General features: G+C 44.4%; 1 protein-coding gene and 1 long non-coding RNA gene across 3 annotated transcripts; both read right to left on the bottom strand.

Moving 5' to 3' along the window:
- Window positions 1-4,512: 4,512 nt before the first annotated feature.
- LOC113478832 lies at window positions 4,513-22,069 on the bottom strand. Its single transcript, XR_003398146.1, has 3 exons — window positions 22,055-22,069; window positions 20,519-20,520; window positions 4,513-5,358 (listed from the first exon to the last, which is right to left on the bottom strand). It is a non-coding gene; the product is annotated as an uncharacterized LOC113478832 (long non-coding RNA).
- On the bottom strand, window positions 5,960-19,905 carry LOC113478831. 2 transcript variants are annotated; one of them, XM_026846335.1, is made up of 10 exons: window positions 19,833-19,905; window positions 17,754-17,833; window positions 15,512-15,584; window positions 13,417-13,528; window positions 12,630-12,774; window positions 11,484-11,597; window positions 10,769-10,913; window positions 8,902-9,050; window positions 8,308-8,447; window positions 5,960-6,425 (listed from the first exon to the last, which is right to left on the bottom strand). In XM_026846335.1, the coding sequence occupies exons 4-10, from the start codon at window positions 13,520-13,522 to the stop codon at window positions 6,304-6,306; spliced, it is 921 nt and encodes a 306-aa protein (XP_026702136.1). In that variant the 5' UTR covers window positions 13,523-13,528; window positions 15,512-15,584; window positions 17,754-17,833; window positions 19,833-19,905; the 3' UTR covers window positions 5,960-6,303. The 2 variants fall into 2 exon arrangements, with proteins under 2 accessions (XP_026702136.1, XP_026702135.1); XM_026846334.1 differs by lacking the exons at window positions 17,754-17,833; window positions 19,833-19,905 and having other exon boundaries at window positions 15,512-15,831.
- Window positions 22,070-23,319: the final 1,250 nt, after the last annotated feature.

The raw sequence follows: 23,319 nt of genomic DNA, 5'->3' as shown, positions 1-23,319 counted from the left end.
TCCCAGTGCAAAGCCACGCAACCCTCCTGTGAACGGGGACAATCCTGCACTTCTGCTCTAGAGACCTCACAGAGCATCAGAACCCCCCAAGCCTATCACCGACTCCCACAGACCCGTGGCTATGTGGTGACCGTGGTGGTGACCATCTCCTGACCCTGATGGGAGATACGGACAAAACCCATCATACTGCTCTCTTCCAGCACTCCCAGTTCACAAGGATAACAAATATAAGGGCATGCTGGAAATGGACTGTGAATTTGTCCCTGCTGTTGTTATCAGACACGCAGTGGGTGTCTCCTTATGATTTCTAGTCTTCTTTAAAGGCATCCAGGATGAGCTTTTTTCCAATGGGACTTTTCATACTGAGACCATCACCATGCCTGGCGGGAATTTTCTCACACCAAGGATAGTAGGAGGGTACAGAAACAGGTTTGCAGGGGGTAAGGTACCCCCTGAATGAGGGGACATGCAGTGGGTCTCCCAGGAGGCTGCATTTTTGGCAGGGACCACAGCCCAAAGCAACGACAGCCCACAAATGTTTTCTCCACGCAATTTTAAATGGGTTTAAGGTAAAGCATCGGAGTGAAGAAAACCAGGTTCTAGCTCCTGTGCCAGTCTGGCACAGCTCTCTGTCATCCCTCTGCTCCTCTCTCAGCCCTGGGGACATCTCATAGCAAATTATTCCTTTATTCTGTTCCTGCAAAACGTGTGGCAAAATATGCGTTTTTGCTGGGGAAAGCAATAGTAACTACAGGCATTAACATACACACACACACACGCACACACTTTTTTTTTCTCTCTTGGAAGAATATAATTCGTGCCATGGGTCACTTAAGCTAAATACTTTCCAGTAATGACCATTTTTTTTTAAGCTCAAGTTTTTATTAGAACAACGAGATAAACCAAGTTCCCAGCTAATGTCACTGTTGCTTCCAGTGCTCTCTAACACTAATCGGTCCCATCCTGAGCGGGCAACATCACTTCTTGGTTGGTTAAATGTCATATTTCACCAGCTGCTTGGGCAAAGGTCTTCTAGACACCTTCTTCTCAAAGAAGAGGGAGAAAACACAGCATCCTTGTGTGGCTATTCAAGGGTTTTGGGTCAAACTTCAGAGCAAGGAATGTCCATCATGCTATCACGTGGACAATGCGTGCTCCAGCTGGCATCCTGGCTCTGCTGGGAGCGGGGTCAGGCTCTTGGGCTGCTCCAGAATTTTTTCCCATGTGTTCAGTCCATGCATGAGCCCTGCCTGAGCCCATAACTCTTTGCCGAGATGTCTTTGACAGACAGAGCTGAGCTAATCTCCCAACATGGGGCAGTCCTGGCTCTACGCTGATAAAATAAATATTTAGCTTGAAAACATCTAACAGTTTTCAAAGAGCCTGGGATGGCCTGAGCATGTTTAGACTGTATGCATAGTAAAGGGTGCCGATGCCTTTAATCATTGTTGTATATATTCGTCACATCTATCTGGAGATCTTCACAGTCTGCTACAGAGAGGCTTGTCCTGTTCATTTCTGCTTTACAGATAAGGAAACAGAGGCGCAGCCAGCAAGGGCTGGATTTGCTCCAACTCCAGAGGATGAGCGTTCAGGGTACCATGTTTTGAGCCACCCTACTTTATGTTTCCTCTCCAAGGCCAATGCGCCTCCGATGAGATGCCTTGAGAAGTGACAAGGCACCAGCAAGAGTCTCACCCATCCTTTCCTGCTACTGGTGGTGGTGGCCAGTGTTGCCATGCCAGTGCCACTTGCACTCATATCTCAGCATTGCTGCCTGTTTCTTGTTACATCCATCATCCCTGGTTGCAGCTGGATGGGTTTGCAAAATTGCTCCCCATTGCAGATGAAAGGCAATCTTGCTTTCTGCTTTGGTGCTTTACACCACAGTGTAGCATCTCTTCTCTCCAGCAAGCTCAATTTTATTTATTTATTATTCCTTTTCACAGATGTTTTAATATAAAGTAATTAGTATTGAGGGTAGCATCAAGCCAAGATCAAATGACACCGTAACACAACATCTCCTCTGCCTGGGTGCTCTGGTTTTTGGAAGCCCAGCAGGAGAGGCTCCTGCCTGCACTCTGCCTGAGCTCTGCAGCCCAGAGCATCCCGAGAGGAGTGCAGTGCCCTGGGGCTCTAAGCAGGGCAGGCTCCAGGAGCACAGCCCAGAGCATACTGTTGCTGGTGGGAGGTGTCAAAGGGAAGCCTGCCCTGATCCCAGAATCTCCACTCTCACGGTGTCTGAGGGAAAGCTGGCTGAGCCCTAATCAAAGAAGTAAGACATGTTTTGAAGCTGCATAGACTTTAATAAGAGCCTGATCAAGGGGCTTATAACTCCATTTTTTTTAAAATTCCTTTTGAATTAACACATTTGCTCTCTCAGTTCAAATGCGTATTTCCCCTGACCCACAACTTCTTCCATGCAACATTTTTCCAAATCAGATTTTCCCAGGAACTTTTACTGAAAACAACTGCCTCACAGCTTCAGCAACATCCAGCCCAGCTGATACAGCCCTCTGGATAAAATATTGCTAAACTGATAGGTTACTCTTGGATGGAGGCTTCCAGGCACAGAGCAGGAGGGAGCCTGGGCAGGAGCTGGCCCAAGCTGGTAGAAGGAGACATCCCTGAGCATCCCTGGACTTGGCCCTGGGGCTGTTCACACAGTGGTACTTTACAGATCGCCCTGCTTTTCTCTATCCTCCCATTTAGCCATGGAGTGAATCCCTTCAGAGGATGCCAAGTGTAAATCCAGCTTCTGGTATCAGAAACCAAGGCCTGGAAACATGCCAGGCCCTTCTGTCTCCCAGCCCCCTGGGGAGGCAAGGTAGCCCAGAGGACAAGGTTAGATCCCAGGCTGAACTATAAGACACAAAAGCATTTTCTAGGACTTTTTCAGAAACAAAACTAATTTTTCAGCTTTAGGTGCTTACAGCCCCCAGCTTTCCAAGAAATTTTAAATCTGGTAAAATTCACCCAAATCCTATAATCACTCATGGAAACAAAAGCTGAACGGAATCTTTTTGCTAAAAAGCTGGCAGGTTTCCAGCTTCACAAAATGCAGCTTCGCTGAAAGAAAAACCTCTTGTGTGCAAAAATGTGTATCAGTGGTTTTTGAAAACAAATGAAAATAAGGCGTTTCAGAAAAAAAAAAATTAAAAGGCCTTTAAAAATAGACTTGAGGCTATATTTAGCCCAAGGCTGGAAGAGGAAGGTTCACACTTATTTTTCATCTGTTTCCCTCCATCCCAGCTGAAAGAAAAAGGGGCAGGCAGAATATTTTTAGGCTCATATTTCTACTGCAGATGCAAGGAAAGCTACTTTTCCCAAAGCTGGCTGGAGGTCTGCATGCTGGGACAGCTGTGAGAACCTCTGCCTGCCTCAGCTCTGAGGAAACAGTGCTTTGGAGGGTGTTTTGGGTATCAGGAGCCTATTTATGGGTGGCCAAATGGGGTTGGGGCAAGCACAGCCTAATCATTTCAGGGCAGTCGATGGGGCTTTCTCCCAGGGAGGTCTACAAAAGATTAACTAGATCCTGCTACAGCACCTCATCACCACTCAGAAAAAGACCTTTGAGGCTTTCTTCGCAGCTCATTTAGAAGCGGCAAGAGCAGGGTGAAGAGCAGCAGTCAGCCCTGTGCCCTGCACAGTAAGGTGGCCCCAGGCAAGGGGCTCACATACCCCTTGTCCAAGCTGCTCCTCAGCTCTGGGGTGCACAGAGGGTCAGGAAGATGTCTCGCTCCCTGATGCCATGGCTTTTCTCCAAACCTCTCCCAAACCCTTAATCGTCTCCTGGAAGTGCAAGGACCAGAACTACACAAAGCCCTCAAGATGTGAGCATACAGTAGCTTTAGAGAGGCACAAGTGTGTTCTCAATTTTACTCCTTTCCTAACCATCCCTAATATATGGTTTGCCAGATGTGGAAATATTTGGGTGAGAATGGCTACCATAGTTCCAAGTCTTGTGCAGGACTGGCAGGCCAGATCAGAGCACAGCCCTTGTAAGGCAAAGCACAGCCTCATTTTTCCCCTTAGGCATCTTTTGGCACATACCTACAATAACTTTCACCCATACTATAAGATTTCAGTTTCATAAGAGTTTTGCAACTCCCCAACAAATCTTCTCTTTCAGCATCCTAAATAACTATCAAATAACCCCTTGGTTTTACTGACTACATTATCCAGCCCAGGTCTGAAGACACATGCCACCAACAACCTCCCTTGCTGGAGAGAAACACCCCCTCTATTTTCCCACTTTAATCACCTATGGAAGGACATTGCCTGCTATGCCACAGCTCTTGAGCCAGGGGCAATATAAAACAGTTCACCCTTACCTATGTGCTTTTTGAGTGCTTCAGAGAACTCAGAGGTTTGAGACATTGCTTCCCTCTACAAAAGCCCCACTGACTCTCCTCAGCTTATTAATACATTAATTTTATCCTGTGGTATAGTTTCTAGTCGCTTGACTAGTAGAGACACCAAGACAGTCCCTGAAAGCTTTAATATCCTGTAGAAAGGTAGTGCAGCTGCCCTGGTCCAGGAGCTGTTTACAAATCTTCCGAGGATGCAAAAACCTTCCAGAGCTGCACAGCCTCACACCAACTACTTGCCTTGCCCCTTAATCCACACACCCATGGATTTAATACCACTGTATTAAAGGCAGCAACTTAGGGAGAGGCTGCTGGGAATTTACCAGCTGGGCTTTTGCAAGGCAGAGTTTATGGAATAGAAGTTTAATGATCAAGGTGCTAGGCAGAGGAGTTTAAATCATACATCGTAATCTGCATCACCCAAGTCTTTGCCTCTACAGTTGATGAAGGCACAATCAGTGGAAGCAGCTACATCCAGGAGCATTGCAGTAATGAAGCCAGCTCAAGCAAGGAACCAGGGTCACAGGAAGACACAGGACGCAAGTGAGGTCAGAGCCAGGACAGCTGCTTTAGGTGATTTACAGAGTTAGCAGAAGAGTGATGGAATGAGCTGATTTATTTGAAAATAAGACAACACAAGAGAATTACAACAGGAATTGCATTACACCAATTTTGTTCTTTGTAAATATAAAGAATTATGTTTGTTATTTGTTAAATTGTAAACAAAAGGTTCTTTTAGAAGAATCTACCTTTGTAATAATATTGCAAGATATTCAGCTTCTGAAAGCACCTGTTATATAGAAACACTTTCCAGGCACCAGTGGTGCATCACCAATTATCAAATAGGCACAGGAAATAGGCAGTGGTCCAACAGTTCAGTTAATCCACTTTTAGGCTTCCTAATACCAACTCAGAAGTGGTGAAGCCACATGAGAAAACACTGATCCAGGATGAACTCACACTACTGGTTCAAATAATTTTTTTTTCCCTCCTTAAACAGCAGGCTTTACCCCAGATCAGGTATCACCTCATCTGTACATCTTACCTCCTGCCAGAGTGGCTACAAACCACCCTCCAGCACAAACTGCAAGCTTCTCACTCCCCACAGCTCAGGGAAAGGCAACCCACTGCTCCTGCCTGACCCAAGTCTCCTCTGTCTTACAGGCAGAGCAGGAACTACATACATCTGCTGTTATTATGGGTCCACAGGGGTGCTGACAGTGACTAACTTAGCTGAGAAAGTCAGGAAAAAAAGAGGGCAGACACCCAACTACCTTACTGTATGCTGAAAAGTGAATGTGTCTTCAGTTTCCAGAGCTACAAGCTGAAATAGGTTGAAGGCTTGTAATTGTGCCAGAAGTATTCAGTCACTCCTCCTCCTCACCTTGGACAAACATCAGAACTGACACCAACAAAGGTAGATCTCTAGAGTTGTAGTATCTGTCCCCATCAGGGTGAAGAGAAGCAGGAACAGGAGCCATCGCTGCCTGCAGATACCCTGCATGGCCAAAGGAATGCTAGACCTCCCACTGCTCACCTTGACTCCCAGGTACAGCTCACTTAAACTTAAAGTGCAGTCTAAATCATACATAGGAATGTCTGTGCAAGCATGCCAAGTGCCTGTTAGCCCTCATTGCAGTGGCAGGGCCAGAGCACCACAGCTCAGTTGTCACAAAGGTGCAGAGAGTTGTTCAGCTGAAAGACCTTTTCCTGCACTGAGCAAATGAAGGAGGATGCAGATTCAAGGTGGGGCTGTGAGTAGCTTATCTGAAGGAATATGGGTGCAGGACAGGTTTTCAAACACAAGCCATCCACATTTCAAATGGAAAGAAACAGAAGAGCACAAGGCAACTGATAATGGAAGGACAGATCAGTAGATGCCAAAATTCTTTTTTCTCCCTTTAAAAGTATCTGCCACAACATGCCAGATGTCTCAGGCCACAGTGCCTGATGGGTCTAGGGTTTCTGACACTTCCAGTGGTCTCTTACAGTGTCTCCATATGATTAGTCCCAGCCGAACAGCAAAGATCAAGCAAGTAATTGCCAGCAGAACAACTAGAAAAGAAACACAGGAGCACGTTAGTGCATGAGAGAAAGTCAATGCCTCTTGCCATACCCCAGCTCCCAACATAAGAGGGCATTCAGGGAAAGAGAAAGATAGCCCCCCCAAAAAGGAGCCATTACCCACCCCTCCCATCAGTTATATTTCAGAGTTCAGAGTTAAACTTGCCCAGTGCTTCCAGGTCAGGCATTTTTAAAAGTCAAGGCTTTATGGACACAGGAATAAAAGGGTATTACATTAACAAAACACTCTAAGAATAGTTGAACTATATAAAGAAACATGCACTAGTCTGGGAAAAGCACATTCTTGTCCTACCCACCAAACAAGCTGAACCACTAAGAAAGAAGTGTTGCTGGTAGAAATGCACCTACTGCAGGAACACAGCTGTCTGCCAGAGATCACACATACCTTCACATTCCTGGTGGCCATAACTATCAGGAGGTGAGTCTCCAGTGCCCTCATACTTTTGGCAGACAAGCTCTGCTAAGCCCTGCTGGGTGTTTTCAGGTTTTATGATGCTCTAGCTGCCCTTACAGCAAAAGGGAACACATACTGGAATGGCTGCAATGGTGGTGTCAGTCTAGAAATTAGCTGTAGCCGCTGGTATGTGGCAGTGGGAAGGCTAAAGGCTAAGAACATGCTCCTTTCTGCTGACCCTATGGTGGGAATAAGCATCTCAAACTGCTACAGCAGGATTCAGAGTTCACATAGCTCAGTCCCTTTCATGCCAGAATAAAGCTACTCATAATGGCATAGCTTTTGTCAGACTGATTGTACAGTATTCAGACAGCTTAAGCCCTTTTACAATGGATGACTACTTGGCTACAGTGGCCTGCAGCAACCAAATAATCCCAGGAAAAACTTGTTAAGGCTAGCCTGAGCTTTGTGTAGGAGAGGAGCACGCAGAGAGTTTTGCATTGGAAAGTTTAGATACAGGCCCCCTCCTTGGGTCAGAAACAGAGTTGTAGATTCATGGGATGGTTTGGGGTGGAAGAGACCTTAAAGACAGTCAAGTTCCAACCCCCCGCCATGGGTAGGGACACCTCCCACTAGCCCAGGTTGCTCAAAGCCCCGTCCAACCTGGCCTTGAACACTGTCAGGGAGGGGGCAGCCACAGCTTCTCTGCACAACCTGTGCCAGTGCCTCACCCCCCTCACAGTAAAGAATTTCCTACTCATATCTGATCTAAATCTACCCTCTTTCAGTTTAAAACTGTGACCCCTCATTCTATCGCTACACTCCAAAATAAAGAGTCCCTCCCCATCTGCCCTATAGGTCCCCTTTAAGTTCTGAAAGGCCACTACAAGGTCACCTCAGAACTTTTTCTCCAGTCTGAAAAGCCCCAACTCTCTCAGCCTGTCCTCACAGGGTAGGTGCTCCAGCCCCCCAATCATCTTTGTGGCCTCCTCTGGACCTGCTCAAGCAAGTCCATGTCCTCCTTATGTTGGGATCCTGAGAGCTGAACACAGCACTTGCAGGTGGGGTTTTATGCACTGCTCCTAAATCCCAAATGATATAGGGCAAATGGAAGTCCACAGCCTTCATGCCAGACCTGCTCTTCCTTTGGCCTACACTACAGATGGAGCTACCAGCAGAGGACTCAACTGAATGGAGAGTGGCAAGGCAAACATTGTACCAGGAAGTGTACTTCAGACAATACAAGGTTTGAATCCAGTCCAAAGGCTCATAGCAATGACTTTTGCTCTTCTTTTTACTTTGCAAAATTAATACCTTCAAATAAATCCCAGTTCTGCTTTTTATAAAGGTTACTTTTCAAGAGACAAGTCTGTCTTCCTGCCTCTAATACACAGGAAAGATGTGGAAGTGTTAACTGGCCTTCTTTTATAAAAGTCGGAAGCATTCCAGAAGACTCACCTATAAAAATGCTATTCGTTGTTGGGGATGAAAATGAGAAGTTCTTGCATGTGCTACCAGTCAGAGCTATTATGACCACTGGGTAGATTGTAAGGTTATAGCGGACATGCTTGTCAAGAAAGAAATTTTCTAGATAAAACCTGTGAAGAAAAAAAGTGACCAAAGTAAGCCTTTTCTCTGTATTTTTTTCCATAGAAAGATTTAAGAATGGAAATGGACAAACTGTTTTTCATGCAAGTTTGAGCTACAGTCCAAAACTGTTCATTTACTAAAACTCCTAAGACCAATAGAAAATTTATCAAAGGTAAGTTTAGGGAAATAAAGCCACATTTCATATGCTTTCCATATCAAGCCTTTACCTGCAAACCTAGGGCAGGTTGGGCTCATGCAACCTGTTCCAGGCTCACAGCATATGCTTATCTGCATTGCTGAGGGTTGGGGAAGAAAAGCTCTGCCCAGGCTCCCTGTTCATCTGTTATGCGTTGTGCCAGAGCCCTTTGAACTCAGTGTTGGTACAGGGACAGACAATCCAACCTATTTGTGAGATGTGGAAAGGGTCCTTCAGGCTTGGTGGGAATCCATGAGGTTGCTTACCATATTACCAGGACAAGAGCAAGGATGCTTAGGGAAGCTGTTGTTGCTGTCTCATTGGAGGCATTCCACTTGTAGATCAACACAACTGCAAAGTTCAGCAGAGTGGCAATGCTGGTCCATGTTGCATACAGTGCCAGCCCATTCTGGACCTGCCACAACACACAAGATGACAAGCAGTGATTAAAAAAAGGTAACTTCTGCTTGTCTTTTGTGAGCCATAGGTCCTGGGGCAGTCAAACCAGCCTTCTAGACCTCACTACAGGGAATGTCTCTCAATGTGGAGAAGGAGTTGAAGCCTTGGAGTCCCCAAAGCACCCCAGAGATCCATCTCAGTGGCAGCTGCAGAATTCCCTGTGCTAGCAACACCAGCGGGGACTCCCCACCCACACCCCAAAGCACAGCCTGCCTGGCTGCCCATCACAGTTGTTCCAGGCTGCTGTAACAGGCAGAGAGAACAAGTTTTTTTTGAATCTCAACCACGTTCCAGCAAACATCTTTGCTACATGGAGCCTGCAGCAGGCAATATCAAGGGCTGGAATAACTCTTAAGTGAGGATGGGGAACTCAGCTCTTCCCCTTTCCCTGTGTTATACTGGTGCCTCAGGAAATGCAATACAAGGGTGTAAAGAACACCATCCTGCTCCCAGTTTATGCCAAGAGATGTAGACACATTGCCATCAGGGTCAGTAGGAACTTTTCTGTGCAGAGCCTCTCAGCTTTGCACATTCCCCCTCTACAGAAAACCCTCTAGATCCTTGGATGGGCTTTTTCAGCTGACTCACTTTCTAACAGCAACATCAACATCAAGCAAAGGAACCAAAGGTGGTTAAAGCACACACAGCTGCCATGGGAGGAACTGCAGTGTGTCCTGGGTGTGGAGTCTGAGCTAGGAGAGATGTTGGAGAATGGCTTGCAGAGAGCAAGGCCATGGGTCTCTGCACAAGCTGATTGCAGCCATCTGAGGTAAACAAAGGAAAAAACCCAGGGTACAGTTATGCTAACAAAGGACTGTTATGTTAACAAAGAGAGAAACTGAGGTACACAATGGCCTTGTGTATGATAAAGGAACGGCCTTGGGAAAGAAAGCAGGCCAGAGGAGGGAAGGTGTTGTGACATGCCTGAGATGCCACAAAGGGCTGGGATATTATAATGTAGCCTTTTACATGTATCCAATAGATTTGTGAGTGGTATGCATGATTATTGTAGAGTGCTTATATAAGGTGTGATTTCTTTCAATAAAGTTGAAGCTTGCTCTATCATTCAGATTGAATCAGCTGCTTGCTTCCTCCGTCCGCTGCAGGGAGAGGCACAGGGAGGAAGACCAAGGAGTGATGGAGTATGTTTATCTTATTTTCTCTGTGCAGTTAGCTAAACGCCTACTCTTCTCAGGCACAGCAGAAAAATAGTTTTCTTCCAGAATTTGGCAAAAACTGCTGCATTTGAAGCTTTGAGCAGTGTACACTTCCCCATATAAGAAATATGTAATTTTGTAGTCAGATACCAGGGACATCATCAGCTATAGAAACAGAGGCCACCCTTAGCAATGGCTTCTCCCTCTGCAAGAAACATTCTTCCCACTCCAAAACATAAGTCTGGGCTGAAGTTTTCATACTTCACTGAAAATTTCAGTCTGTAGCAGCTGAAGAAGTACAAGGGATATACCTTGCTCTGAATCATTCCCATGATGTCTGATTGGAAACAGATGCAATTAAGCCTGTGTGCACCTGCAGCAGGCACAAGTTAGGAAAAAAATAAATCTTCCCTTATCTATATCTCCTACAACTGAACCTTTCATTCTTGATACATTCAGCACTGCACAGATGTTTTTAAGCATTTACCAACAGCACAGCTTCCCAAATGCCACTTACCAGGATGCGGATGAGCCAGAGCTCAGCTTTGTGACCCTTCACAAGCCAAGAGGAATGCATGCTCAAGGCTTGGTGCGAAATGAAGAGGCAGGCACATGTGGTAAAAGTGAGGGCTGCCAGGAACACCAGGGCTGGGAGGAGGTATCTAGGACAAAGAAAATGCACACACACAATAGACAATACATTTTTCCAGTGGTGTCACAATGCTCTAATTCACAGTCATCCTTTACTGACTTTAAGTTAACCAGCCTTTAATAAAGGTAATCACTACATGTAGCCCTCATTTTGACATACTGCTGCTTTACTCTGTTAAGCATGCAGTTGTTTTCCTGACTGCAACTGATTTCTTCACCTCTTGGCAGTGGTGCTATTATAAGCCCTTCATGTGACCATGATTATGAAAACAATCCAAGGCACGGAGCTTAATCGTATTTATGAAGAGAAGCATGGCTCCTCTTACCTGTGAAAGAAAACACATGGAAGAACAGCAGCTTTGAGGAGATCTTAGACTTCAATAACCAATGCACCTCACAAGCAAGATGAAAACATATTGTAAGAGCCCTCAACTTTTAGTGAAGGCTACCTTTTGCCAAGGCCTGCCACAACATTTTACAGCTGTGATTAAGTCTTCATACATAGTTGGAAAAGGCAAAATGAAGTATTGGGCAGTCCCAACAAGAGGGTTAGAAGGCATTTGTAACAAAAGGCAACTTACTCTCGGTCCCACAGAAACAGCCATCCAACATTGAGGCTGTTATTCAGAATCCACACCACATAAAAAGGTATTGGCAGCAAGTCTGGCTTTATGTAGACACATCCAAGTTCATTCCTGCCAGGAAAAGTGGATATGGAAAAAGGAAAACAATGTCTGCATTGACCAACCAAGCTTTCCTGGCCTCATTTTCCTCATACTAACAAGGAAGGGGCTCTACAGTGGAGTTAAATATTTCAAGCTTGAATCAGACTCTCTGCATCCTTCTCTGACACAATACAGTCCTTGTGGCTCTCTCTATCAAGACATTGTTCCATGGTACAAGAAATTATTGCTTGTCTCTGCACCACTACCGTACCATCTCAGATTTAGCAGGTACTAAGGACTGCTCCACAGATGTTGCAAAGCTTGTGCCACTGGTGGTGGTAGCAATGGTATGGTCATGGGATTTTAGCTTGGTTCCCAAGGAAAAAAGCTTATGGGATCATAGTTTGAGTGCATATATATACACATCCATGTGTATAGGCTTGATCACTCATACAAACACATACTTCATGCTTCCCTCAACCTTCAGCATTGGTCAGTATCAACTGAGCAACTTCTTACAAGTCATGGGAAAAATAGCAGATACACAAGACAAACTAAGTGCTTCAGTGTAAGTCTATCCCACAGAAGACATCACAGATTATTACACAGTACTGCATGAAGCAGTTATTGATCTCACAGCCCCAGGAAGAGTTTCAAGTCCAGTTCAACAACCCAAGGGGCTTCCCAATGCTGATTCTCTGATCCATAACAGTGAACTGTTAAAATCATTAGCTCCATAATTTTTTTCCCACATCAGGGGGATTCTACTAGTGGATAAGTGCAGCTACTGGGTAAATCACACGAATCAGTGGAAACCAGGCCTCACAGAACAGTTTGTGCTTTGTGACCTGTCCACATGTTAGAGCAGTTCCTCTTCTGGAACTGCTTCCCAGCTTTGGATGCTAACTTAAGATGTTCCAGCAGCAGAGCTTCAGCATGTCAAGTCAAGAGGAATGGCAGTGGACTTACTCTGACCGGAAACCCCAGAAAAGTGGGTAAGACTGAGCTACAGAAGGGAAGAGCCACTGTCCCTCATTTATACTGTAAGCAGGGAAAATATACCTTCGACAGATCCCTGACAAGGCGTAGAGAAGCCAGACAAGATGCCAAGCATAGATGACATTCCAGATGAGGAAAGTCCAGCCAGCTGGTGTGAAGTCAGTGTTGTACTTCGCTGAGATGTTTCCAGGGGTTGTTCTGAACAGACCTGTGGTGGGAAATGTTATTGCAGGCAAGTGTTACTACATACTAAGGGTGGGGAAAGACTGCTGATTTCCCTCACCCTGCAATCTTCCTCAAGGCTTAGTCCACACCTCAGTGGACCTGCAGATAAGAGGATGCCCTTGATGAAAACAAGCCATGTGCTGCAGTTGGGTTGCCTTTAGACACCCATTATGGGATCACTGTCCCTGTGGGAACCCTTGAGCACCTTCCCTCTTATACAGAGCCAGAAAATCCAGTTGCATGTGAAAGCCAGAGAGGCACAGTGCCCATTTCTGTCAGACTCAGCTGGGTAATGTTCAAACTCAAGCACCACCGCCCTGTATAGACCCACAGAAGCAGCCTGAACAGTTTCCACCAGGGATACAAGGGCAGCATATGCAAAGACTGCCTTTTACCTGCCCAGGTTCACCAGGGACAAGACCATTTACTTGGATTTTAAAGGACTGGAGAAAGCTCAGGCACCTGGCTGTAACACCTGGAAGATGCACCAGCTACTTCTGTCTTTCACAGATCAAGGTATATTTAGAGAATGAGGTAACAAGCAGATCTATCCCATCTGAGGCACCTTGTATAATTAAATGATAGAATGCATGAAATCCACCTCTGAACAATTTGCTTGCATTACCTTTGAAAATCCCAGTGGCATTTCCAGCATTCAGTATCACCATGACCATGAAAGTAGCCAGAGACAGAAACATCACCAAAATCTTCAGCTTGTGCATAGCATCCATTTTACCCTGTAACAAATTAGCAATATTGTTCGGCTGTCCTAGCATATGACTGTTTGTTCCATGTCCTAGAGACTGTTTTAGAAATAACATTGCAAATTCCACAGTTAACCACTGACTTATTTGTGCTGTTTTCATAAGAATGGAAAAGGCCTTACGTAGGCTGGGAGCATCTTTGAACTAGCATTCTCTTGACAGCAGTTTCAGCAGCCCAGAAAATAGCCCAAAATCAGGGCAAGCAACTGATACGTCCCCAGAATACCCTTCCAACAGCTCAAGGATATCTAGTAGTTGTGTCTTCAATAATTTCTCATGGATTTAAGACTGTAAACTCTCCAAATCCATTAAGTAATCTAATGATCTTGGAGAAAAACCTGTCTCAGAAGTTTACCAACCTTGGCCAGCCACCAGCACTGTAATGGCTAAAGACCCCCATACAAGTTCTGGATGAAGAACAAACACTACAGACACCCAGGAAGACTGCCTGGGTTCTGGACAACCCTGACCCACAGTAGCAGAGACCTTGCTAGGTTGCAGAGCTGAAGCAGAAAACCATGGAGGGCCCAGCAAGCAGTCTGCTCCACCACCTCCTCTCCCTTACTGGCATAGTGCAAGACACATATCTCAAGTGTATCGCAAAGTTTTTTAATGTCTAAATAATTAGCAAGCAAGTGTAAGAGTGATTCCAGCTTGCCTTACATCACTATTACAGTCTTACTGAAGCAGACAGGCCTATTAGTTTTGCCTACTTTAGGAAAGAAATAATAAAATGTTAAAGTCTTGGCTTTGCAGCCAAGCACCTTTTAGTTCAAGATAGATTTTCACATTTACCTCTCTAATCCTGTAACTCCTACAAAATAGCTTCTCTTGGTGGTATTACCTCCTAATCTACTGGCTGCAAATAAGATTTAAATGCTTTAGCAGGCCTCAAACTTTACAGATTGTAAAATCTCCATACTACATTTTTCCAAGGTTTACAAGTAGTGGCTTGAGCTCTCTCAAGTGATATCAATTAGTCCAGCATTTATTCTATCATAAAAAAAGCGTTGTGCCACCTGTAAGAGCAAGCATACATGCATCCACACTATGGGCAGCTTTATTTCCCCTCACAGCTCAGTACTTGAGCTGCCTTCTCTACACAATGGCACTTCAATGCCTTTCAGGGTTGGCAGGAATAACAACCTAGTTGTTCCAAGCCGCTCAGCTTGGAACAATAAATTCCAGTTCCCACTTCAGTGGATGATTTTATAGTTGCAGGCTTTGTTTGTGGACTGAGCTGCATCCAGACACATGACAAGGAAATAGGAAGTGCAATTCTCTTTTCTGTAAATCTATACAAGCTTTCCCCTTTCAGTTTCATCTAAACAGAAAACCCCCTTTTTTTTTTTTTTTTAAATTAAGGCCCTATGTGGAAGAACTCATGTAACAAGATATCAAATCCCAATTAGATTTATGGCAGTCAAATCCTAAAACATATTGTCTTCAGATATATGGAATTAGTAAATTCTAAAAAGAAAAAAACACTTATACTATTAAAGATAACATTTCTGACTCAGGAAAAAAAAAAACAACTGACCTGCAGATTTCTGCAAGCTAGGATAAATGTAGGACAGGAAATATCACTGTATACTTCTATTCTTATTTTCTGTAACACTGATTTCTGGCCACTCCAAGCCAGCACATGGGACTAGATAGTCCTTTGATCTCACCCTCAGGCCAAATCTTTGTTCTCTGGACAGTCCTGTAATTGACTTCACCACACTTGATTTGCATATTTAGAATATATTTGATCACACAGCTTCAGAGAAACCCATACGTCCTCACAGAATTCTAGGCAGGAAGCCTTATTTTAAAACTAGTCACTAGTTTCACTACTGTCTCTCACCTCCTTACTCCCTCTAGTTTATTGCCAGCAATAAACATCCCCAATATTTTTCCCTGCCTGCAGTTCAGTCACAAGCACACTTTAGGAGAATCAGAAATATTACTTACAAGGCTCCACAGGTTGTTAGCAGTGTCTTACAGCTACCATCAGCACCGAAGAGTCTCTGCCACTTAACCTTACCTAAAGAGATTTTTATACAACTTCCAGCGGATTAATAATCATGCATTTAAAAATCAGGGTAGTACAACGTGCTTTCTGTCTGTGAGCTGCAGCCTCCAGTTGGCTAAAGTCTCCTAAAAACAAGTACTTATGCAAGAGAAATGCGATTACTTAACGACTGCCTTTTATAACAGCCTCAGCAACACACACTCCCAACTTGCTGGCAGACGACAGCTAATGAGTGCATCCTCATGGGCTCTCGCCTGCTTCATCCTTTCTTGTCTGCCACAAGGAGGGAAACGGAGCACCCCAGTGCGAATTATTGTTCTCAAAATCCTAGCTAGGGCAGCCCTCCTGTATGGGAAAAAAAAAAAAAAAAAAAAAAAAAAAAAAGCGCCTGAATTTGGTGTTTGGGGAAGATGGAGATTAACACATAGCAAGGTCTGGATCCTGTGAGGAGCTACACATCTTCCTATAGCCCCAGAGGCAGCTGAAAGCTGAGCTCCTTCAGACCTGGCATTCAAGGGACGTTCTATAGTGTTAAACATCGTATAGATAAGAGTAGCTTCTCTTACACACAGCAATGATGTATAGTAAACCTGCATTTTATACTTCATATCTATTCCTTGCAGTTTAACACAAACTGTTGAAAAATCCTCTAACCTGGCCTCAAAGCTGGGCTTTAAGTAATTTCTAGATCTGAAGGACTCTCCTCCAGGGATGATTCCTTATATCTGAACCAAAAGGACAGCTGAGAAGATAACCCCAAACTTTAAGTGCAAAATGGATTAATGGATTTTTCCAGGATTTTTTTTTAGAGATTGGTTTCAAGCATATTGCACAAGTAAATTTTTGTTCCCAGATACAGAAAAGGCTCCTGCCCTGCAAGCCAGTCCCACAGAAGCAGAGCAAGGCACACTAGGTGATCAGTCTCCACCTGCACCTCTGCCTGCTACAGGACTGCAGTCTCACCACATCCACACCTTTGATTTTATATTTTCTACATGTTTCCCCTAAAATTGAAGCTATTATAGCCAATTAAAGATATGCTTCAGCATCAAAATGTTATTTACCTTGTGCAACTACAGTGCCTATACCAGGCAGACAGTCTTGCTGGGGACTCCCCCATGTCAAGTAAAGGCAATGAATAAGCTAGCACCTATCCTCACCCATTCGAAGCAACATCACGGGGCTGGGAACGAACACTGCTGGGGCTTCCCTGACTTTCAGGATAGGGGTACAAAGCCTACACGAACATAGATTTGCTAGCTACAGCAAAGGGCAAGGCACCCAGCCAGCACTGCCATTGCCTACCCTATCCGTGTAGATCTGAGGCCCACCCTTTGAAAGTATTCTGAGGAGGAAACCAGTGGCTTAAGTACAATATGTCCTAGAAGCTACCTTCACATACAGTTTTGTAAGTGCTATTACAGTGAGTATGGACCGAAATACAAGCAAGAACCATTACACATATCACAGCCCTCTCTTCCTAGTATATTAAAATCTATAACGCACTTTTTCCACACTGGACTGTGTTATTTATGGCCCACTATATATAGCATATATATGCATATACGTTTTTACTCAAATAGTCTAAACAACCTCAACACAGACATTACAGTTTCATCCAACAAATGGGTAGTCTGAAATTCTTCACTTAATACAGACAACTTTATCTTACACACATCTGTCAGGGAGAGCTGATCAGCTAGGTCCATGCTGATCTAAATTCAGGGCAATTCTCCATACAAGAAGCACTGGCCAAGTAGGAGAAACACACTTTGCCGTCCCATGTTCTTGCTGGTTATTTCGTAATGCACCTATGCTGTTGCAGTGAGACGACTGGAAGCGATGCCAGCATAGCAGTGGCCTTGTCTGCTTGCTGCAGTAAGCCAGGCTGAAGCTTCAGGCCCATGTTCTGGGTTTCAGAAATTATTTTTTCAGAATAAGTTGCAACACAGGCCTTGGATAAAATATTTAAAATTTTATCATGCAGCTCTATAGAAATCCCCTAAAGTATGTTCACAAAGCACAGAGGAACATACTTAGTGCTTGTAAGTGTGTTAAAAAATGAACAGCATGGGCTTCACTAGGCTGCACAGCACTGCCAGAAGTGGGAATGCTCAGGACAGCTATAGCTCTAAGATACCAGTGTCAAACTCAAAGCAAGCATTTATGGAAAGGCCCTACCTTTCTAGTGGATCTTCACTGAAAGAACTTTTAGAGACTTATGTCTTTCATATGGGTTCCAGCTGAATCTCTTTGCTGGCCTGTTGAGAAAGAAAAATTGTATTGTTGCACTTATATACATTTCAGTCAAGAAATGGCTGTTGATGTTTGTATGCACAACGGGAAGCATGATACAATTCACATTCACTAAATGATGTGCCTTGAAATAGAAATATTCAGCGACAACACTGAATGAAATCACTGGAACCAATTCCACAACACAGCCAGTGTTTAGTATTTTCAAGACAAGCTGCTTTGAATCAAATGCAAGTTTGCATTCACCTGGGTCATGATGGAAGAAAAAGTTTCCAGCAAACAGTTATTTTACCATCATGGCAGTTTTCCACTGATAAGCAGAGGAATATACATGCTCTTGCTGCATTACCAAGAAAAAAAATCATTGAAGAGTTTATCTTTAGAGCCCTCATTTGTAATTTCCCAGAGGAAAAAATAGGAAAAAAGATGCTTTTCAAGAAGAGATCTACCATGCCCATCCATCCCCATACACACTCCCTGCAGCACAATGGTGTGTTCCACCAGCGTCAGTGCACTTCAGACACCCATTCACACACAGTAGCAGGACTGGTTGCAATGGAACCACAGCTCTGCTGTCACTCCCCTGTGTACTAAAAGCACTGTAAGCATTTACAAGGTGCTGAGTTAGCATGAGCAGACTGGAATTACACTGGAATTAACACCCTGCTGACAGGAGGGAGATTTTTTTAAACATGAATCCCCCTGCTAGTAGCTGAAATAAACTGACTGTGCTCATAATGTCTTGAGTCCCAGCACATAAAGTGGAAGTCAATTGCTTTTTGCCTAAAAGATACCACTGTGGAGACCCTGCCCTCAAGCTCATTTTGCACTGTGAAGGAACTGAGACAAGTTCATCTGTGGGCAGCTCACCCACTTAATGGCACACACCATCATTACCAGAAAGCAAAGCACCAGAGAATCCACTTTTCCACACCAAGACAGACTCTAATTTCATCTAGGACAGTGGTGTTTATCTCTTACCTGGAGACTAGCAGAAATAATTGAACAAAACTAGCGCCAGGGTAATAGTTATATTCACTTCCAGCCAGGCAACTCAGTAAAATAGCCTATGAAAAGAAGCTTGCAGCATCAAAGGATGTGCACAGGCAGGGAAGAGCTGACCTGAAGCTCTAAGTCCCAAATGCAGATGTGAGACAACTGGTACAACTCCTTGTCCCAGATGCAGCCACCAGCAGGAATCCCCGAGTCAAATCAGAAATCCTCCTTGCCCTGACACACACTGAACTGGAACGCAGCCATCACAGCTATCCTGAACACCTCCCTAGCAAGGCAGGAGCTCAGCAACTCCACACCAGGCTGCCAAAGCCTTTTGTCCCCATCAGTAATGATGGGTTTAAATCCAGAATGCATTCTGCACACTCAGAGCCCCAGTTTAATCTTTACAGCCTTTGACTCCAGCCTTGCCTAATGTGCCAGCCAAGCTGGCACCCAAGCGTCAGCAACCTCACTGCAAATCATTTTCAGGCCAAGTTCAGCAAATGTTGACAACCAACTACACTAATCTAACAGATCAAACATCCTAATCCTGCAGTGGGTTAATCTGGATGCCTTCAATGCCAGGGATTAGATTTTCCACGCTGCTAGAGGGGCTGGGATTTGACAGGCACACAGTGAAGAGGATCTATGTTAGCAATACCCTTTGGGTATTTTAAGGAAAATCTGCTTTTTGTTGTTGGGGAACAGATCCACCCTTTTGCAGCAGAGAAATCTCCCTGGGTTTAAGGGAGCAAGAATAGTCATAGAAATCCACTACCCACTTATTTTCAACCAGACTAAGGCAGCTACCATGCTAACATTCGTTGACTGATCCCCAAACCTTTTCACTGAACTCTAAGGACATTGCTGTAAGCATTTAAATAACTCAAAAAAATAAACTTTGCTCCACTCTTGTAAGAGAAAGAGGGGAAAAAAGACAATAGACTTCTAAGCTAAGTTTCATGAGACAAACAACAGAAAACATTCTCCCCAGATGCTCTCACTTACTGGTTAAGCATTGGTAAGTTTACCTTCAAGGGCAGCCCAAGAGTCTGCAGTAGTGTCTGTCAGGCAGCATCAGACCAGGAACAGGCAGCACTTTCTGGAGCTGGCAGGAGGAGTACTGGTGCAAGAAACTAGAAACTCACCAGTGCAACCCACCCCTTCAAATAGGATGACTGAAGAGATGATGAAAACAGCAAAGTTAAGCAGGAATGAACAAGGACACATTTACATGGCCAGATACCTTTGTTTTGTCAAATTTTATTCAGTCACATGGCACCACTGCTGCTCACAGGGCTCCCCCATGTCCTCCTCTGTCACTGAAGGCGTAACACACGACCAAAATGATCCATTCAGTACTTTGTTTGGCCAGCATCACTTCTGTATCCTTACTGATTTCAGGAATACAGAAATATTGGCCTCCTAGGTAGCTTTTCTCCACCCTCACCACTATCACCCCTGAATGCAACACAAGTATTTACAATTTTTCTCCCCACAACTCCATGAGAAAGAGCAAAAAGCATCCAGAAAACAAGCCCCTTGCACTGACAGTAGCACAGCAGTCTATAAACCCTCAGTGGATGTAGACAGCCATTTTGCAGAGCCCATAGGACCACTCAGCACAGTCAGGAACAGAAATGGATAGGAAGGGAGAAAAGGCACCTGGACTGCAGTCAGAGCACAATCTTGACTTCTGTGAGAGCAGAGAGCTGCCTTCATTTTATAGCCGCAGCATCCAGGTCAGCAAGAACCTCTCATGCAGAAAGCCTGCTTTGAAACTCGGGTGGCCTGATTTTCTTTATGGCATTTTTGTGGCACTTTATATGCTTAAATGCAGTGGTGTCACCAATAATTGACAGCATCTCACAAATGGGCAACATGCAGCTGGAGCTGAGCATTTAGAAAATGAGAAACACAGCAAGCATTTTGATTGCAGTAGCTTCCCTACAAGTGGGCAGCATGAAGCTTAAACAGACAACTTTGATTTGCAGCATTTGAGTGCCTGACTTTACAGTGAATACCCCTTTAACATAGCAATCTAATGATCTAGGTATTTTCTTAACAGCAACTGGAGTATATATAAAATGCCATCACATGGATATATATCACCTCCTACATGAATCATTAGCAGAACTGGAACATTTAGTTCCATCCCTGTGGAACAAAACTCACTGCAAGACCTTACAGACAGGGAAAGGCAGTTTTTATTAACAAGAATCAAATAAGTTGATTTTACCCAATCCCACACCAGTCCCCCATACTCACATGCACAGAGCTGTATCCATCAGTCTGGCCAGGATCACCTGTGTGCAGCAGGAAGCACATGGGATAACACCATCGCAGCCTCACTGCATCTCCTAGGCTCCTCTGTTTCTGGATGTATCTTTCATACCCTTTAGCAGTGGGTACTACGACCTTGTGCCTCACCCCTCAATAGTTTCAGGCAAATTGAGTCTATCTGGGTATTTCACAGCTTCAGTACCTTTGGTCATCTAGTCACCTTATCTAAGGCTGCCTGTTTTTTTTGTCCTCTGGTTATTTGCATAAAACACATGGGTGGCTCTGAAGCAATTAATACATGCCACTCCCTTAACCCTTCATCTGCTGTTTTTCTGGTGTCTTCAGCCATGCATTTACATTCACACTGATATTAGTATTTGTTAAAAACATGCACATCAGGCAGGTCTTAACCATGTGAGATCCTGGCACAGCTAATACAAGTAGAAAGCTGTCAACTCTGTGGACCAGGGCAGGGAACAACCTTTGCAGCAAGTTACACAGCTTTCAGCTGGCCATACAGAAATGCAAAGGCTGACATTTTCTGTATATTGTGGCAAATTTTAGACAGCAGTCCCTCTAACTGGTTCTCTTGTGTTTATGTTACCATACAAACTTCATTCACACTCTTCCCCACATCCCTCATCCTTGCTTCTCCATCTGCTCACCTCAGTTCCCATTATTCCACACAACTGTCTCGTCCCCTTCTTAGGGAAAAACATAATTTCTAAAGGCTGTTTCTGCCAGCTTCTACCCTCTCCCCTCCCACAACAAGGATGTGAATAAGTATTTTCAGACCTATAGCTCAGAATTATATGGCTAATTTTCAAAGGCAAAAAAAAGCACACCCTTTGCTCCAGGTTGATCTTCCAACTGAATTTCCAGGCTGCCTTTCAGAACACAGAAGTGTTAAAACTATCAAACAGCTATTTCAGCCAGAAGTTTAAAACAAAACATGTTTCCTTCCAAACAAGAAAGACCTTTTGTACTATAACTTCTCAGAAGCAAGCTAAGCCTGAGGCAAGCAAGAAACAATGGAAAATGGCAACAAGGAAAAACTACATCCAAACAAGAAATTTTGGTTTACTCAGAAGTGAAGAAAGGAAGCTCTACAGAAAGCATAAGGAAGCAATAACTGCAGTGTGCACACCCATCTATCTAGATCCTCCTTCAGAGCACTTACCAGCCTCTCCAGGGTCATGCAGTAGATTTCTCTCGTTCAAGATAGGTACCAACTGTGCCCATGGAAAGCTGGCAGAAGACAAGGGCTTTACCTCTCAAGAAAGGAAAACACAGCTTCTTACAGAAGCTTTTTGTCTATGGTTCCGAGGCCCTGTCTCAAACTACTTGAGTCCTGTCCACTCCTGCAGGTGCAGATGAGGACCTACTCCCAGTGCATATGGTGATTTAGGGTAACCTCTTCTGGACTTGAGATGCCTTAGAAGAGGCTTGTTCTTTGGAGGGACTATAATTCCTTTCTCAAGGAACATCAGAAGGTGTCTAAAGAACAGGCATCCAGAAAGGTCAGCAGCAAGGTCAGCCACTTCTTTTGAAAACCACTAGCAGCAGATTGACGAGGACTGAGCTCCTAGTGTCAGGGAGCCAACGAGAGTCCCAGCCCTGTGCACCTTGAAGAGATAGCTTCAACTCCGCAACATCTGCCTCTTACCATATTTTTCACTGAATACCAAAAACCTATGTTGTCCTAGTCCAAACACCCTTCAGGGTTATCATGGTTTTACCATTTGCAACTCAGTCTTCAAAGCAGGGCCTGCCCTTCCTCCTTTTCTTCTTTCCTACTAATTAATTTTTAGTGAAACTTATGGTGTTGGCAGTTTTGATCTGGTTATTCTGTTGAGGCTTGTCTACAGTCAAAATCCACAAAGCCTCAGTAGTGTCATCACTGCAAGCCATCTTCCCAGGCACAAGAGCAAGCTGAACTGTCAGCTCTCTGGATCATAAGACATCCTTTTCTGCATTACAGCTTCCCAATTATCTGGAAGCACCTTGATCACAGGGCTTTGGCAGTCTTAGAGTCTAAGGCACCCTACTGTCATGTAATATAGGCCATACTTAATACAGGTGGCTGGCTGGTCAATCCCTACTCCTCACACCTCTTTCATCAGCATTAGAAACTCAGACTGTCACACAAGTTGAGGCATATTATGACTTGTTTTAAGGTCTATGGAAGTTAGAGTCAGGTCCTATAGACCTA

Source organism: Athene cunicularia (genome assembly GCF_003259725.1).
Source record: "Athene cunicularia isolate RWA chromosome 3 unlocalized genomic scaffold, athCun1 chr3_part1, whole genome shotgun sequence".
Classification (NCBI taxonomy): Eukaryota; Metazoa; Chordata; class Aves; order Strigiformes; family Strigidae; genus Athene; species Athene cunicularia.
The sequence above is the reverse complement of the archived record's forward strand: the minus strand, read 5'-3'. Positions and strand labels throughout refer to the sequence as shown.

Coding starts and splice junctions, on each gene's coding strand:
- LOC113478831 (XM_026846335.1), bottom strand. CDS start 13,522: ATGGATGCTATGCACAAGCTGAAGATTTTGGTGATGTTTCTGTCTCTG. Junction 12,775..13,416: donor TGCCACTGGGATTTTCAAAG/GTAATGCAAGCA, acceptor TTCCCACCACAG/GTCTGTTCAGAACAACCCCT. Junction 8,448..8,901: donor GCTCTTGTCCTGGTAATATG/GTAAGCAACCTC, acceptor TTTTCTTCACAG/GTTTTATCTAGAAAATTTCT.